This window comes from Podarcis raffonei, chromosome 9 (assembly GCF_027172205.1).
Source record: "Podarcis raffonei isolate rPodRaf1 chromosome 9, rPodRaf1.pri, whole genome shotgun sequence".
NCBI lineage: Eukaryota > Metazoa > Chordata > Lepidosauria > Squamata > Lacertidae > Podarcis > Podarcis raffonei.
The window spans coordinates 6,135,088-6,152,254 of record NC_070610.1 but is presented as its reverse complement, the minus strand read 5'-3'; the positions used below and the strand labels follow the sequence as shown (position 1 = coordinate 6,152,254).

The following is a 17,167-nucleotide window of genomic DNA, read 5'->3' as shown; positions in this document are numbered from 1 at the left end:
GAAATAGGAAGAATGGAAATTCAGGTTGGAAATTAAAAAACGCAGAAAAACTTAAATGGACAGGTCTACCCATCCCTACCCCTGGTGTAGATCATAACTTCCCATTGTACTGAACAAACAGACATATTGTCTGTCCAACACACCCATTATAAGCAGCAATCCGATGTGCACTTACTTGGGAGTAAGAAAAGTTGACTTCTGTGAGTTCCAATGCAAAAAGGCCTGGTTTTGCAACTCCAGTAGCTGCTGTGTAGATCAAAATTCATTTTTTTCCTTTGAATATTGTGCTTTTTTGCGACTGAGGTCTCAGCTTGGAAGATGTAACAAAGAGCATTACAAAATATATATTTTAGACTGAAGTACTTTAGAAACAATGTGTATGTTTCCATAAAATGGATAATTAAATATGGAGTGTGTGAGTTTCTCCATCCCTGAGCCAAAAAAATTTTGGAGCATTTATTTTTTAACTAAGAGGAGACAAAAATCACATCTTGTCCAACACACTGCTTGATGCAGGAAATCCAGAAATACAGCATTGCCACCAAACTGTCTCCCAGCCTCCTGCAGAGTGAGGTTTCCCAAGCTGAACCAACAGCGCCACAGTCTGCCCCATTGCAAGCATTGCAAGCTGTCTGGGCTCAGAGCCAAATGACTCATCACGGTGCAAATTAAACATTTCTTAAACAAAAACAAACACGTGTCTACCCCAACCCACTCCCTTCCTCAGCTTGCGCCCTTCTGGAAGACACAGCCCTTTGCTAGGTGAGCCAAGTAATCAGAGGGCACTAATATGGTGCAAAATAATAGAGAGTGAAAACAAAAGAGTAGGGTTGCTTGTTTTTTTTACTAGGGCTGGGAAATAACACTGGGAAGATGCAGAGAGGAAACCTCTTCCTGCATGCAAAGTTTGGAGAAGACCTCTGGGTGAGGACCACCAAACCAGTCTTTCCCACCAGTCTTTGCACACAGATTGTCCCAAAGAGACAAAAGCTTCAGGATGCAGTGCAGGGGAAGGCGGAGGGAGGGATAAATGAGGAGGCCGCTCATTCTCAGTATTGTTTCTGGAGAGCATGCAAATGGTCCACAGCGTCCCAGAGGGCAGGTGGTATCTTGAGGATGTAAAACATCATATTTGGTTCTGCATAAGCATCACTGTGGTGCAACACACTGGTTAGTGTCTCACAGGTGTGTCTCAGCAGTACCTACAAATTTAGGGTTAAGAGGAAGGAAGGAAGGCCTAGACTGGTACAGACTTCCTCTACACGTGACCAGGGATGGCCGTGGCCTCACCTGTGCAGGTAACAAAAGCATGGGACTGGCCACTATCTCTCTCTCTGTGACTATATTTGTCGACTATATTCGATATCTTTGTAGTGCAACCACCCCACCCCACCCCACCCCGGCAATGTAGGAATCTCAGCAAAAGCATCCATGACAGATGGCCATCCAAACTCTGCTTAGAAACCCCCAAGGAAGGAGAGTCCATAACCTCCTGAGAGAGATCCATCTTCCATGTATTATAAAATGTAAGCACATATTTGACCACTGTTATTTGAGACAGAGGGGGAAACCCACAGATACAGTCCAAAAGGCACACAGGGAGTTCTGTATATATTTTGTTGTTGTTGTTGTTTAGTCGTTTAGTCGTGTCCGACTCTTCGTGACCCCAAGGACCAGAGCACGCCAGGCACCTCTGTCCTCCACTGCCTCCCGCAGTTTGGTCAAACTCATGCTGGTAACCTCGAAAACACTATCCAACCATCTCGTCCTCTGTTGCCCCCTTCTCCTTGTGCCCTCCATCTTTCCCAGCATCAGTGTCTTCTCCAGGGAGTCTTCTCTTCTCTTCTGTATATATAGGAGAATTTAAAAATGCAAGTGGTCCTCAGTGACCTGGTGCAAAAAGATATTGTGCAAAAATAGTGCAAAAAGGCTGTTTGAGGAAGCTTATAATGTTTGACGGACTATTGTATTTTAATATTTTGTTGGAAGCCACCCAGCATGATGGGTGGGGTATAAATAATAAATTTATTATTATTATTATTATTATTATTATTATTATTATTATTATTATTATTCGGAGGAGACCTGACTGCCTAGATATAGTCCTAGAGCAGGCATGCCCAACCTTCGGCCCTCCAGATGTTTTGGACTACAATTCCCATCATCCCTGACCACTGGTCCTGCTAGCTAGGGATCATGGGAGTTGTAGGCCAAAACATCTGGAGGGCCGCAGGCTGGGGATACCTGTCCTAGAGTCCCACACACCCTTACCGGGGAGTAAGGCCCACTGAACTCAGTGTGACTTTCTTCTGAGTAGACACTTCATTATTTACTAGATGCAAGACAGCAGCACCAGAAGACTCTGCTTGGCTAACTTGTGCCCCTCAGCAACATCCAAAGGCCCTGATCCACTACTAGGAACTGGGTGGATTGCACCCTGCACCTTGCAGAGTCAGGCCCAGGCTGCCACTGGGCCCAGCATGCCCAGCCCTACCCATTGCCACCCCACCACTTACCTGACCTGGGGGTTCTGGATTATAGGCTTGACTGGTCAAAATGGGAGCCTCAGCTCTCCCACCTGGTGGGCCACCCCCTTAAAGGTAAAGGGACCCCTGACCATTAGGTCCAGTCACGGATGACTCTGGGGGTGTGGCGCTCAAGGCTCTGGGGTTGCAGCGCTCATCTGGCTTTATTGGCCGAGGGAGCAGGCATACAGCTTCCAGGTCATGTGGCCAGCAGGACTAAGCCGCTTCTGGTGAACCAGAGGAGCACATGGAAACGCCGTTTACCTTCCCGCCGGAGCGGTACCTATTTATCTACTTGCACTTTGACGTGCTTTTGAACTGCTAGGTGGGCAGGAGCAGGGACCGAGCAACGGGAGCTCACCCCGTCGCGGGGATTTGAACCTCCGACCTTCTGATCGGCAAATCCTAGGCTCAGTGGTTTAACCCACAGCGCCACCAGCGTCCCTGGGGCCACCCCCTTACCCGCTTGTAATTGACCAAGTGGATAGCTAGCCAATCATGATTTTTTAAAAATTGATTTTCTTTCTTCACTTCTCACTTCCCCCTGTGGCCCCCTAACCTCTTGCTGTGCCCCCCATACACATTTTTCACCTGTGGCCCCCTTGGAATATCCTGGGGTGCCCTAGGGGTCCATATGACCCGCCTCGCCCCCCCCCCTTTTGGGAAACACCGGCCTAACAGAAGAACTGCTGCCTGACCAAGAATTCCAAATGAAAAACCCTCAAAAGTTTGCTTGCTGTTTTGTGACCATATGGTTGGCCCTAATGAATTCATTGCCCAAGTAAGGATTTCAGAATTATTCATATAAAAAACCCAAACATGTATTATGTAACTAGAGCTGATGGGAAATATTTTTTTTGTTAAGTGAAAAACCTTGAGACAGAATATTTGAATAGGCTGCTGTGCTTTCTCTAGGGGTGGCCGTGTTTGTTGCAGCAAAGTCAACAAACGAGTATTGCAGCGCCTTAAATACTCCTTTATTTATTCTGCCATAAGCTTCCGCGGACTCCACTCCATCAGATGCAAGCGGCTGGCGGAGGAGTGGGGGATAGATAATAGCTTTTAATCACTCTCTCGCCTCCATTTTAATCACCCTTCATCATCTCCTTTTCTTTAGTCTCTCCTCTTTTAAAACAATTAAGCAGTCCCCTTTCCCCCTTCTGCCCTCCCCTGCTTCCCCCCCCACCTGCCTCCCCCTTTCCTCCCCCCTCTATATATGCATGAGCTAATTTCAGCTTTTCCTTAGCCTGCGATAAATGAGCCACTCTGTTGTCCTCCAACCAATAAGCTGACAGGGTAATGAATGGCTTTGGATGGCAATTAGTGGATGGAGTTGCTAATAATGAAATTCATTTACATTTTAAGCACCGCGGAGAGATAGGGGGAGCAGCCTGAGAAGCCAGGCTCTGTGTCATTAGCAGCAAGCAGCGCCCCCCCCCCCCGCGCGCCCCCATTGCTAGCCTGGGGGTGGGCGAGCTCCCTACCAATGTGCTTCAGCGAGGCGGAAACTGTTTAACATGATTGCACCTCGTCGTCCTCATTTAGGAGGCAGCAATAAGAAGAGTTTGTTAAGCGGGAGATTAGATGCCAAACATTGCCTTGGATTTCAATATCCAATCAACCCTGCGCGGTAGAGATGGCCAACCAGAGACACGCTGCCCTTCGGGGGGGCTAGGAGTTGCTTTTGTCTATGTATTTGAAGGTTGGGAGGGTGATCGGTGTTAGTCTTCAGCTTGGTGGTGGGAAAGCTCCCAGGGTGGTTTATATGTTGGATTTATGTTGTGGGTGGTACACAAATTGCATCATTATAAACAAAACAAAACAACAACACTCAGCAATACTATTCTTGTCCTCAGGTGTTGTTGTTTAGTCGTTGTGTCCGACTCTTCGCGACCCCCTGGACCAGAGCACGCCAGGCACTCCTGTCTTCCACTGCCTCCCGCAGTTTGGTCAAACTCATGCTGGTAGCTTCGAGGACACTGTCCAACCATCTCATCCTCTGTTGTCCCCTTCTCCTTGTGCCCTCAATCTTTCCCAACATCAGGGTCTTTTCCAGGGAGTCTTCTCTTCTCATGAGGTGGCCAAAGTCTTGGAGACTCAGCTTCAGGATCTGTCCTTCCAGTGAGCACTCAGGGCTGATTTCCTTCAGAATGGAGAGGTTTGATCTTCTTGCAGTCCATGGGACTCCTAAGCGTCTCCTCCAGCACCATAATTCAAAAGCATCAATTATTTGGTGATCAGCCTTCTTTATGGTCCAGCTCTCACTTCCATACATCACTACTGGGAAAACCATAGCTTTAACTATATGGACCTTTGTTGGCTTATATGTTGGATTTATGTTGAGAACTGCCCTGTGGGTGGTATACGAATTGCATCATTACAAAACGACAACAACAACACCACTCAGCAATAATATCATCCTTGCCTTCAGGTACACAATCTAAAAGCCCTTGTAGGCCTATGAGGAGTAAACTACAGTTCCCGGGGTTTCTGGCGGGGGTTGTGGTGGTGAGTGAGGAAAGTGCTTTGGCGTGCAGGCATCCTGTTGCAAAGTGTGCCTGCTAGGCTTTCCAGCCCAGCGTAGGAGGGGAATGAACTTTTTGCAGTTGTTTCTTCTTTGGCCAATGAACAGGGTCAGGTTGGTTTCCCCACTGGTCATGATGGAAGAATGGAACACCAATTTCTTTAAAAAAATGTTAATACAAAATGTATCAGGCTCAAAAAGACATTTCTCCTAATAAAAGAAAAGGGTGTGTTGCAAAAGAGAATAAAAGGGTTCCCTTTCATTGTGACTGTTTTGTCCTTCATTGGGCAAAAAATAATCCATTAAATTTCATGTATAATCTTGAGTTTGTGGTGCTTTGTGTTTGAATCGGCTTTGCCCACTGGGGTTGAAAATTTGAACCCAGGTTAACTTGCCACTTTATCTGGGGTGGGGAAATCAACCATTTTTTGAAAGCTCTTTGGGAAAGAAGTCGATTCCACACACCTTGGGCAAATTTGTTTCTTGGGGGGAGGAATGAGTTATTAGTAGCCCTGCTCAGGATGCCTAAGAAATGCAGGGCATTGTGGCAAAGCAGAGCGCTGCACACCCCTGTCACTGTTTTTTAATGCCTTATCAAGATCCTCATCTACTCGGCTTGCCATAAACTTGAAGCACCCACTTAATGAGACACACACACAGGCCTTGCTTGTCAGGCTTTCGTTCTGCGCCAATACGTTTTCTGAATGACTGCCAGCTTCCTGCCTGTTTTGTTCCCCAGCTCTTTCTAGCCTGAAGAGGATCTTCAAGAAAAGAAGCACTTGCCATGCATAAACTTAATCCACCTCAGCTTGTCTGCCAAAGAAGCTGAGCCAGGGTATTCTTCTTGCAAACAAATGCCTAGAAACCACAGAATCATAGAAGTCAGGAAGCAACCCGTTCAGATCATTGAGTCCAATCCCTACCTTTTAATACACATAGTTTGTTAGTTTTCAAAATTATGCAGGTAAAAAGGCACATTAACAAATTATAATAATATCCCAATAATTCCTCTCACCTCCCTCCCTCCCCCTGAAGTGGGAATATGGTCACATTTTTCATGAAAGAATCTGTTGCAAAGTTGCATGTGTCACACTGCAAGATTATCAATTGAGAAGGTAATTCTACAAAGTCACCTGTGTCTTGTTCACTCCTCGGAGCTTTCAGGTGTTTAAATCCTTCTGTTTCAAGCAGACATGGGTAGCCTGCCATTCTGCAGCTACTGCTGGATTCCATCTCCCAGACAGCATGGGGAACGGTCACTACCGCCAGTGAGCAAGCGGGCAGAGGCATGAAGTGCTCCTCCTTTTCACCCCAGTCTTGTCTGGGTCAACATAGGGGTGAGCAAGCAAGCAGGTTGCAATGGGGAAGTTGAGTCCAGTGCCAGTCTCCTGCCCCATGCCTGCCCACTGAGATGCCAACTCTCAACAGATGCCTGACCACTTGATGCAGACCCTTCTTAGGAGTAAGTCTCATGAACATAGCAAAGCTTACTTGGGAGCTGGCTGCATTTGTTGCAGGAGGGGGTACTCACTGCCCCTGTGCTGCTGCCATTCCAAAGGGAAAGAGCCTTAGCTCAGAGGCAGAACATCTGCTCTGAGTGCAGAAGGTGCCAGGCAATGCTGAGCTAGTTGGACCAGTGGCCACACTCAACATCAGGAACTCTCAATGTTCCTAAGTAATAAGAGACTTATTCAGAAAAACAGAGAAGGTTGGGACATTGCAGTGATGGTCTGAGCTCCAGCCCCATGGAAGAGTGAGGCAAACCTTATGTCAAGGTTTGGGTTCCAGCCGTACCCAGAGTGAAGCAAGCTGTTCTACCAAGACAAGGTGCTCCAGGGCATCCGTCAATGAAAGATCCACCCAAACGCCCCATCCTCCCTTGAAACCATTTGAAAATACAGATGGGAAGACTATAATTATCTCATAGGAGCACAAACAATTTCCATACTAATGCAGCGCCAAAGCCAAATCTTTAAGTTCCCCTCAAAAGCATCAGCCTCCTGAACCATATTATCACATCCAAGAATGAGCCACAGGGATAATCCCTGCAGCATGATGCTTCTTGGCTCCCGGTGCCTGGGCTGGGCAAAACACAGCTTGATGTTCCAGCCCAGTGCATAGCATGCTTCCGACTGAAGCAAAGCACAGTGATTTTGCTCTTTAATGTGCTGGTGGAATCTCTGTGTTTCTTGGGACAGGAACTGCACAGCATTGGAAGGGAGCACGTTGTGATGCTCATCCCACTTCTCCAAGGGGTGAGAGGTTTCAGCAATTACCTAGATGTTGTTTCTGCTGTGAGGCGGTTGCTGAAGGAATCTGTGCATTTGGCAATACTTGTGTTCATTTACAAATATACAGGTTGAGCATAGGTAGAGAATGGCCATAGTAGCTGTGTGCTATCTCGAATATCAGAGGCAGTGTACCTCTAAATACCAGTTTCTGGAAACCAGAGAAGGGGAGAGCGCTGTAGCACTTGGGTCCTGCTTGCATCTGGTTGTCCATGGTGAGAACAGGGTGCTGGACTGGATGTGCCTTTGTTCTGATGCAGCAGGGCTCTTCTTTTGTTGTTTACACACTGCAAGACATAACCAGAGTCTGCTGCTCCCACAGCAGGTCTCCAGAGAGATGGCTGGCAATCTCCTTGGGTACTTACAGAGCCCAAGCTCCTTTTTGTGTCCTTCTCAGTCTCCAGGAGGAGCTGTCTGAGTCCGGTGCTGCTGTGTCACCAGCTGGGGAATTGAACCAGGTTCTTAGTGCTGGAGTCCATATAGTATAAAGCTGATGGCTCAGAGCCCATGAGATCTGAGGTCAGCAATCCAGAACCTGCAAAGCCTGAGCTGTGACCATTACAGATGCTGCCCCCTGAGCTTGACTCACCATTGGAATTAAGTCCATCATGCGCTACCATGCCCTGGGGAGGCTGGTCTGGTCCATATGAGTGAATAGGGTACCTCAGTTTGCCCTCACTTGTCCTCCTCCTTGCTTACCACCAGTCCAGGGGATGACAGCTTCCTCCTCCTTGTCTCAGTTCCCCAGCCCTGATCTGTATCTATTGCTGAAAAACAATCATCTATCTGACGCGGGTGGCACTGTGGTCTAAACCACTAAGCCTCTTGGGCTTGCAGATCAGAAGGTCGGCAGTTCGAATCCCCGTGACGGGGTGAGCTCCCGTTGCTCTGTCCCAGCTCCTGCCAACCTAGCAGTTCGAAAGCATGTCAAAGTGCAAGTAGATAAATAGGTACCACTCCGGCGGGAAGGTAAACGGCTGCTCTGGTTCACCAGAAGCGGCTTAGTCATGCTGGCAACATGACCCGGAAGCTGTACACCAGCTCCCTCGGCTAATAAAGCGAGATGAGCGCCGCAACCCCAGAGTCATCCGCAACTGGACCTAACGGTTAGGGGTCCCTTTACCTTTTTATCTGCCCTGGACTGGCCCAAGATATGTTGGTACCTGAGGTGACCCACAAAATGGTGCCCACATCCTGCCTGGGAAGAAGAGGTGAGTGAAGATCTACATCAGGAACAAGGGTGAGAGGAGACCAGCAGTGCCTCCTATTTGCCAAGAGTAGAGGGGGCTTGGGGTGAGGGGCTGCTGAGGAGGTGGCAATCCAGCCTCCAAGGAGCATGCCACAGGTGTCCCTGCCACCAGGGCAGCAGCACTGGGTGATGCATTCCTTGGAAGCCAGATCTGCTACCCCTGTGGAACCTGCTGCCTTACCTTGCCTCATGGGTGGGCCAGCCCTGCATCTGTCTATATGTTGTCCATGGTTCAACCCATACCGTGTCACCTGCAGGGTGTGGGATTGCAGTCTTGTGCGGCACAGGCTGTTTGCATTCATACACAGGCCTTTCCGTGGATGTATGCTAGAGACAAGACGCTTCCATTCCCCACTCTAAGATTAAACTTCCCGACAGCCCAGGGAAGGATCTGAGCACTAAAAGAATGATAAGACTTGCAACTCACACTGCTAACCACATTTTAACAAGGCATCTCCAAAAGCCAAAAGAAAAACAGGCGTGGTGATTTGACAGTCACAGGAACCACCAGAGAGAACGTAAGAAGATTAAAAAAGCTCTGCTGGATCAGGCCAAAGAGGGCCCATCTAGTCCAGCATCCTGTTTTCACAGTGGCCAACCACATGCAAGCAGGACAAAAGCCCTCTCCCTTCCTGTGGTTTCCAGCAAATGATATTAAGAGGAAGAAGAAGAGTTTGGATTTGATATCCCGCTTTATCACTGCCCTAAGGAGTCTCCAAGCGGCTAACAATCTCCTTTCCCTTCCTCCCCCACAACAAACACTCTGTGAGGTGAGTGAGGCTGAGAGACTTCAGAGAGAAGTGTGACTGGCCCAAGGTCACCCAGCGGCTGCATGCAGAGGAGCGGGGAATCAAACCCAGTTCACCAGATTACAAGTCCACTGCTCTTAACCACTACACCATGCTGGCTCTACTGCAACTGCATTTAGTGAAATAAGAGACAGCTGGAGCCTACGTGAGAGAGCGTTCACCAGCCTTGCTGCCAGGCCGCATCTGGAAAACCCTAAATTCCACCCAGGTTCTTGACAAACCAGCGTCAGAAAGATTTGCAATCTACCACAGGCATAAAAACAATCCGCCAGCCTGATGTCGTCGAGATCTCAATTGCAAATCAATACTTGCAACAGTTTTGCCATTTTTCAGCTGTTTCTTACTAGCCTGCAGTGTTCCAGACTTGCAAGCCAGCAGAGAGGTTTTCTACATACAATGATTTTCTATTCTACAATGTTCACCAGCTCTGGGGGGGGGGGGGATAGGGGAGGGAATGCCTGATATAGTGTAGCAAGTAGCTCTTGAGAAACCTCCCCTCTTTTTAAAAGTAATAGTGAAATTAATGAAATGTAGATTAAGTGACAAAGATTGAAAAATCTTCAGATGTGGTTGATGGAAGTGCAAAACATTGTATAAGATAAGAAAATACAATGGTACCTCGGGTTAAGAACTTAATTCATTCCGGAGGTCCGTTCTTAACCTGAAACTGTTCTTAACCTGAAGCACCACTTTAGCTAATGGGGCCTCCTGCTGCTGCTGCACTGCTGGAGCACAATTTCTGTTCTCATCCTGAAGCAAAGTTCTTAACCCAAGGTACTATGTCAGGGTTAGCAGAGCCTGTAACCTGAAGCGTTTGTAACCCCGAGGTATTTGTAACCCAAGGTACCACTGTATGTTGTATGACTTTTGCAAACTTTATGTAAAAACTATATATATATATATATATATATATATATATATATATATATATATGAGAGAAAGCTCCCCTCTTTGGCCCAACCCTTCTTTTAAAGACCACGTAAGCCATTGGCTATCACTATATCACATGGCAGAGAGTTCCACAGATCCATTAGGGGCTGTGTCACCAAGGGCCTCCTTTTGACTATACCTTGTCCATATTCTCTTGCCTCCTGCTTATTATTTACCAACTTTCTGTCATGTCCTCCGTGTCTTTGGGTCAGCTATCCCCTTAGATTGTGAAGCTGAGGCTTTAATATTTTGGCCACCTCATGAGAAGAGAAGACTCCCTGGAAAAGACCCTGATGTTGGGAAAGATGGAGGGCACAAGGAGAAGGGGACGACAGAGGATGAGATGGTTGGATAGTGTTCTCGAAGCTGCTAACATGAGTCTGACCAAACTGCGGGAGGCAGTGGAAGACAGGAGTGCCTGGCATGCTCTGGTCCAGGGGGTCACGAAGAGTCGGACATGACTAAACGACTAAACAACAACAACATCCCCTTAGAACCTAAAGAGTCTCTGAGAAGCTACAGAGAGGCCTCGCTCAACAGGAGAGCCCTTGCTTTGCATGCGGAGCCCAAGCTGAACCCCTAGGGCTGCCAGGGACTGCGAAGAGCTCCTTGTCTGGAACCCTGGGTTGCTGCACTGCCACTCGGGGTAGACCAGGGGAGGGGAGCCTTCCCTGAGGAGGGCAAAGGTGGCCCTCTCAGCCTTTCCATCTGGCCCTCGGGACTCTGCCCTCCCCCTCCCCAGGCCACACCCCTGAGTGGTCCTACTTGCTCCCTCCCTGAGCGTTTCAAACAGTTATATTGGTTGTCCCTGGCCCTGCCCACCGCCGCTATGTGGCCCCCGGAAGGCTCTCCAGGAGGGGATGCGGCCCTCGACCGAAAAATGCTCCTTGTGCGGCTGACTGGGCACCATGCCGCTCGCAGGCCACCTGTCCCCACCCCCCACTTATGGGTCTCAGCCTGCTGGTCAAGTGGACAGGGAGAGTCGAGCCAACTGAGCCCCGCAGTGGCCAGAGTCCCTGTCCCCGGAAAAGTCACTCCGGGACCTCTGCCTGCCCGCCGTCTGGCTGCGCTCTCGGCGGCCCCCGGGGATCCGCTCTCCCGCTCAGCCCCGGAGGAGGCGGAGGGAAGCGGAGGCGGGAAGCAGCCGCGGAGCCTCCTCAGCCCCAGCAGCTGCCTGCACTTTGCTGACACGAGCGATTCCGAGTTGACGGCGCGCCCGTCCTTGAGGCAGCCGAGGCGGCGGCGGGCGGCGAGCGCGGCAGGCGAGAGGCGGGCCGGGTTCGCTTTAAGGGGGCCGGACGCGGAGGGAGAGCCCGGGAGCAGCTCCGGCCGGCCTCGCTCGCTGCCAAAGAGGAAACGGGAGAGGACGCCCGGACGCCGGGGCCGCGCTGAGCAGGGCGCGGGGCTCCCCCTTTGCTCTCCTGCACCCCTCCGGGGGCTCCGGGCGCCCACTGAGCCGAAGTCCAGCTTCAGGGGCCAGCGAGCCCAGGAGGGAGAGATCCAGCCCGGCCAGCGCTGCTGCGGTTTCTCCTGGACGGCGCGCCCTTCCCGCGAGCCTGGCTTGGGGCATTTCTCGTCTGTGCTGCCTTGGAACGTGGCTCAGTGGTTAGAGCGCCTGCTCAGCGCCCAAGAGGTCCCCGGTCCTGTCCCTGGGCACCTCCAGGCAGGACCGAGGAAGGACTCCCCTTCCGAAACTCCGGAGAGCCGCTGCCGGCCAGTGTGAGCAGCACTGCGCTAGATGGACCGAGGGCCAGCTTGGTCTAAGGCACCTTCCCGCGAGCCAGAGGCACCGGGTTCTCTGCGAGATGCACCCAGGAATCCCGGAGGCTGTGGGACCCTCATCCCTCGCCGCCGTGCCCCAGACGGCGGCTTCTGGGGGAACCGAGGCCATCGCCCCCCAGCAGTCCAGGATGGAGAACTTCAGGAAGGTCAAGACGTCGGAGGAAGAAAGCCCGCTGCCCTTCGTGGGCCTCCCCTCGGACGTGATTGAGATGAAGGTGAAGGAGGGCAGCAAGATCCGCAACTTGATGGGCTTCGCCATGGGCAGGGTGGCGCGGGAGGACACCCGGCAGATCGTCTTCAGCGGCTGCGGCCGGGCTGTCACCAAGACCATCACCTGCGTGGAGATCATGAAGCGGAAAGTGGGCGGCCTTCACCAGGTCACCAAAGTGCAATACAGGACTCTCCTGGAGGTCTGGGAGAACAAGGCAGCCCGGCCCGAGGGGGGCCCCGCAGAACACCTCACCGTCCACAAGAACGTGCCCTCCATCTGCATCCTGCTCTCCAAGGACCCCCTGGACCCCAGCCAGATGGGCTATCAGCCCCCGGATCTCCCCGGCGGCCTGTGGGTGGGCGAGGGGGGCAGCCAAGAGGACAGGTCCAGCGCCGCCCGGAAGGGAAGGAAGAGGAGGCTGGCGCTGCCCCACGAGGAGGACCCGCGGAACAAGAAGGCTCAGGTACCGGAGATCCAGGACGACTCGGGGGCCCTGGAGGGTTGTGGACACGGACGGCATTGCTGCCCTACTTGTCTTGAGCAACTGTGAGAAAAGCCAAGCCTTATATGCAGACTGAGGGACAGAGAGAGGCCGGGCGCATTCCGGATTTGCAGGTGCTTCGTGATGGAGCGGGGGCTGCCTTTGCCAAGGGTCTTGTGCTGGGTTATTCTTCCCAGGGAGTGATGTCCCCCACAGCCGCCTCAAATCCTGCCAGCTCAGGTTGGGTGGAGCAAAGGATTCTGCTCCATATACCAGGCAATCAAAGGATGGTCCATTCAGACAGGCCACTGAGTGTGGAAAACAGTCCAGGAGAGAGGAAGACACAGCGTGGGTGCTGACTGCACGCAGGATGTTTTCACACGCCAGGTGAAGTGGAGGACTCAGGACGTGGGTTGCTCAAAACCACTGACAGCACCTGTGGCTTGTTGCTGCCGTGTGTGGGGTGTGTGTGAAAGGTCCCATTAAGAGGCAAATGCGTTGGCTGTAAACCTGATAATGGAAACATACTGCTCTATCCAGGACTAAGTGTGTGTGTGTGTTAAATGGTCTTATGACCAGGGCCTTGGTTTCTGTGCCCCTTCCCCTACCCCTTTTAAACTTAAAAGATTGCATTGCTTCCATGGAAGTTTTCCCTCTGAAAGTTGACTTAAATTTGCATCTCTGCCTATAGATTTGCATATGCACATTTTAGGAAAGTATATGCTGTTGCCTGAGTCTCGTAAGGTCTTAGCAGCCCCCATGCTTATCGTCGCTTTCTAATGAAGTAGCTGGGTGTCCTTGTATTGGAGAGGGCTGGACCACATCCTATGAATCCTATGAATCCTGCAGAATCCTCTCATATCTGTTCTGTTTTGTAAGAGTTTCTCTGTTTTACTGAAGCTGGAGGTGAATCAGAGGAGACATTCCAAAAAGAAAAGGGGGGAAGCATGATTTGGAGAAAACGGCCAGCCGATTTCTCTCTCTTTTCCATCACACTGGAACTCAGGGTCACCCAGCAAAATTGGCTGGGCGTGGATTTGAGACAGACAGAAGCAAGAACGGCTTCACACAACACAGAACGGATGTCTGGAATTTTCCACCCCCAGCATAAGTGGCCTGAAAGAAGGATTGGGCACATTTGTGGAGGGCAGGATGCCACTGAAATGCCAGCTTGGGGGGGGGGAGGAGCAGACGAGCAGACCAGTGCAGCCTTCATGGTGTGCGGATGGCCTTTTGTGTGTGCCTCTTAGCAGCCCGTGTGGAAAACTAGATCGATGTGTGGCTTTGGTCAGTATGGTCAAGCATCTGCTGAGGACCCACACCCCAGCAGGGGCCTCGCTGCCAAGAGCCCCCTGGACTTGCTAAAGTGGGGAGATGAACTTAGTGAATGAGGGGGCCCCACAGGAGCAGTCTTGTCCAAGGGTCCTCCGAAGCCTGGAGCAGACACACTGGATCAGGCCCATCCAGCAGAGCTCTTCTTAAGTCGGTAGTCCTGTTTCCGAGCTGTCCCTCTGTCTGCTGCTAGGAGGTTCTCCTTATATCAATCTGGAGAGGTACATGATTGCAGGGAGCAGGGGAGGATATAATGTTGGGTCTCTCTGCCCCTCCTACCCTTGTGAAATCTTTCCTTCTGACTCTCTCTGGAACAGTTGCAGCCCTCCTACAGCTTCTGTATGGAGCATTATCTTCCTGGCTGGATAAAAAGAAATCTTCCTTCTCCGCCAGGAAGGGGTGGGGGTAGAAGAGGCTGTGCAAAGCAGGCAGTTCTGTATCTCTTCAACACTTTGCAATGAGGTTGCTCTTATCAGACACTTTGTAGAACACAAAACTCATTGCAATGGATTTATTCCTTTCCGGAGCTCAGAAGGTGCAGGTTAAGTTGTATTGATTCAGAGTGGGATCATTGTAACTAAAGGATGCTTTTGTCTCATTCCACCGCCTCCCCTTCAAATTGCAGCGGGTCCTTCTTTCTTTCTGTTTCTGCTACATAATGTATTTCTTGAGAACAAGGATCTATATGGGCATTTCCCCCCCTCAAGGAATAACTTGATTATTGTATCTTTTTGCCAGGAACACATCACTGTTGAAGACCTATGCAACATAGTTCTAGAAAGCAAGAGAGAGCTCTGTTAAAACTAAACATCCATTCTAGTCAGTGCAGGCTTTTCATTAGCTTTGTACAGTCATACCTCGGGTTACAGACGCTTCGGGTTGTGTGATTTCGGGTTGTGCATCGCTCCGAACCCGGAAGTACCGGAAGGGGTTACTTCCAGGTTTCGGCGCTTGCACATGTGCAGAAGCGGTAAATCACGCTTTGCGCATGCACAGAAGCACCAAATCGTGACTCACACATGCGCAGATGCAGCGCTGCAGGTTGCGGACACTGTGGGTTGTGAATGTGTTTCCCACACGGATCACGTTCGCAACCCGAGTGTCCACTGTATAGATAACCACATTTTAAAAAATCAATACCTGCTTTTCAGGTAAGGTTTTAAAATAAGTTTACAAGGTATGATATGGATGCATAACATCCCAATCTCTGAGAAGTGTGAGTTTCCAGGCACTCACCCAGGGTTTGTGTTTCCTTTGGAACGAGGCCCAGAGGAGACTGTGGTGTATTTAGGATATACAGTTTATTTACACATATTTACAATGTGAGTTTAGATGGAGGGGTTCGCAGCATTGACACTCCAATATGGTCTTGCTTCTCCCATAGCCACAACCTTGGATTCAAGCAGAAATCAGTCATTGCTCTGACCTTCTGGCTTCCCAGTCTGTTTCGCACTTCCAGCTTCTAGTTCACCTCTCTCCTCTGGCCTTTGTCAAGTTGAGGGAAGGAGATCCTCCCATTTTTCATCTGGCACAGAGCCACTTCCTTTGTTATCATAATGGTCCATACTTAATAGGGACCCACTAACAAGAAACTTGTCTGGCTATTTCAACAATTTGAATCCTTGCTTAGCTGTTAACACTTGCAGAATCCAGGAACTAGAAGGGGGTCCAGGCATACAGCCTACCTCCCCCAAACTCATAACAATGTAAAACCTAACTAGTCAAATGGGAAACTGTCATGTACTGAGTTGGACCATTTGTCTATCTAGTTCAGGATTTTCTGAGTGGCAGCAGCTTTCTAGGGGTTCCCAGCCCTACCTGAATATGCTGAGGGCTGAACCTGAGTCTTCTGTGTACAAAGCAGGGTCCTCCGACACTGACGCGGGTGGCGCTGTGAGCTAAACCACTGAGCCTCTTGGGCTTGCTGATCAGAAGGTTGGCAGTTCGAATCTGCGCGATGAAGTGAGCTCCTGTTGCTCTGTCCCAGCTCCTGCCAACCTAGCAGTTTGAAAGCACGCAGTGCAAGTAGATAAATAGGTACCACTCTGGCGGGAATGTAAACAGCGTTTCCATGCACTCTGGTTTCCATCATGGTGTTCTGTTTTGCCAGAAGCGGTTTAGTCATGCTGACCACATGGCCCAGAAAGCTGTCTGTGGATAAACTCCGGCTCCTTCGGTCTGAAAGCAAGATGAGCGCCGCAACCCCATAGTTGCCTTTGACTCGACTTAACCATCCAGGGGTCCTTTACCCTCCCCCTTTTTTTTACTCTGCCCCTGAGCTGTAGCCACCCCCCCCCCGCACTCGCTAGAAACTTAGAAAGCTTCCTTATGCCTTATCAGTTATGCCTTATTCCTGGTCAGTTTAACTGTCTATCTCAGTACGGTCTCCACTAACCATTGGTGCCAGTTCGCTGGGGCCCTGAGTGCCCAAGTACCCAAAAGGGGCCAGACACCCACAAATTTCAGCACCAGGGCCATGCATGCTGCTTGGCACCCATCGCCCTGGGCAATCTCAGTTGCAGGATCAAGCTGGCACTCCTGCAACTAACTGGCAGCAGCTCCCAAGGAAGCCTTATTCAGCCTGAGGACCACATTCCCTTCTGGGGATGGTCCCAAGAAGCCATGTTCCAGTGGTGGGTGGGGCCAGAGGCAAAAGAGGGGAGAGTAAGAAAGGTAAATTCAACCTTTGCACAATTGGCTATTTTTTTGCGCATGCACACAAAGACACACACACAGGCATGGGCATAGCCAGGATTTTTGTTAGGGCAGCAGAGAGGTGCTCCCCTGCCCCCCTGGCTATGCCCATGCACAGAGGCACACCTCTCTACTCTCCATTCAGACAAACAAGAGGCATTTTCAGAGTTCCATTCCATCCAGGCAAAAGTACAGTGGTACCTCGGGTTAAGAACTTAATTCGTTCTGGAGGTCCGTTCTTAACCTGAAACTGTTCTTAACCTGAAGCACCACTTTAGCTAATGGGGCCTCCCACTGCTGCCGTGCCGCCAGAGCACGATTTCTGTTCTCATCCTGAAGCAA

The 17,167-nt window shown here is 50.4% G+C and overlaps 1 protein-coding gene across 1 annotated transcript; it reads left to right on the top strand.

Moving 5' to 3' along the window:
• The first annotated feature begins 11,703 nt into the window (after positions 1-11,703).
• RPP25 (ribonuclease P and MRP subunit p25) lies at positions 11,704-12,936 on the top strand. Its single transcript, XM_053403024.1, has one exon. The coding sequence runs from the start codon at positions 12,131-12,133 to the stop codon at positions 12,866-12,868; it is 738 nt and encodes a 245-aa protein (XP_053258999.1). The 5' UTR covers positions 11,704-12,130; the 3' UTR covers positions 12,869-12,936.
• The last annotated feature ends 4,231 nt before the right edge of the window (positions 12,937-17,167 follow it).

Coding starts and splice junctions, on each gene's coding strand:
- RPP25 (XM_053403024.1), top strand. CDS start 12,131: ATGCACCCAGGAATCCCGGAGGCTGTGGGACCCTCATCCCTCGCCGCC.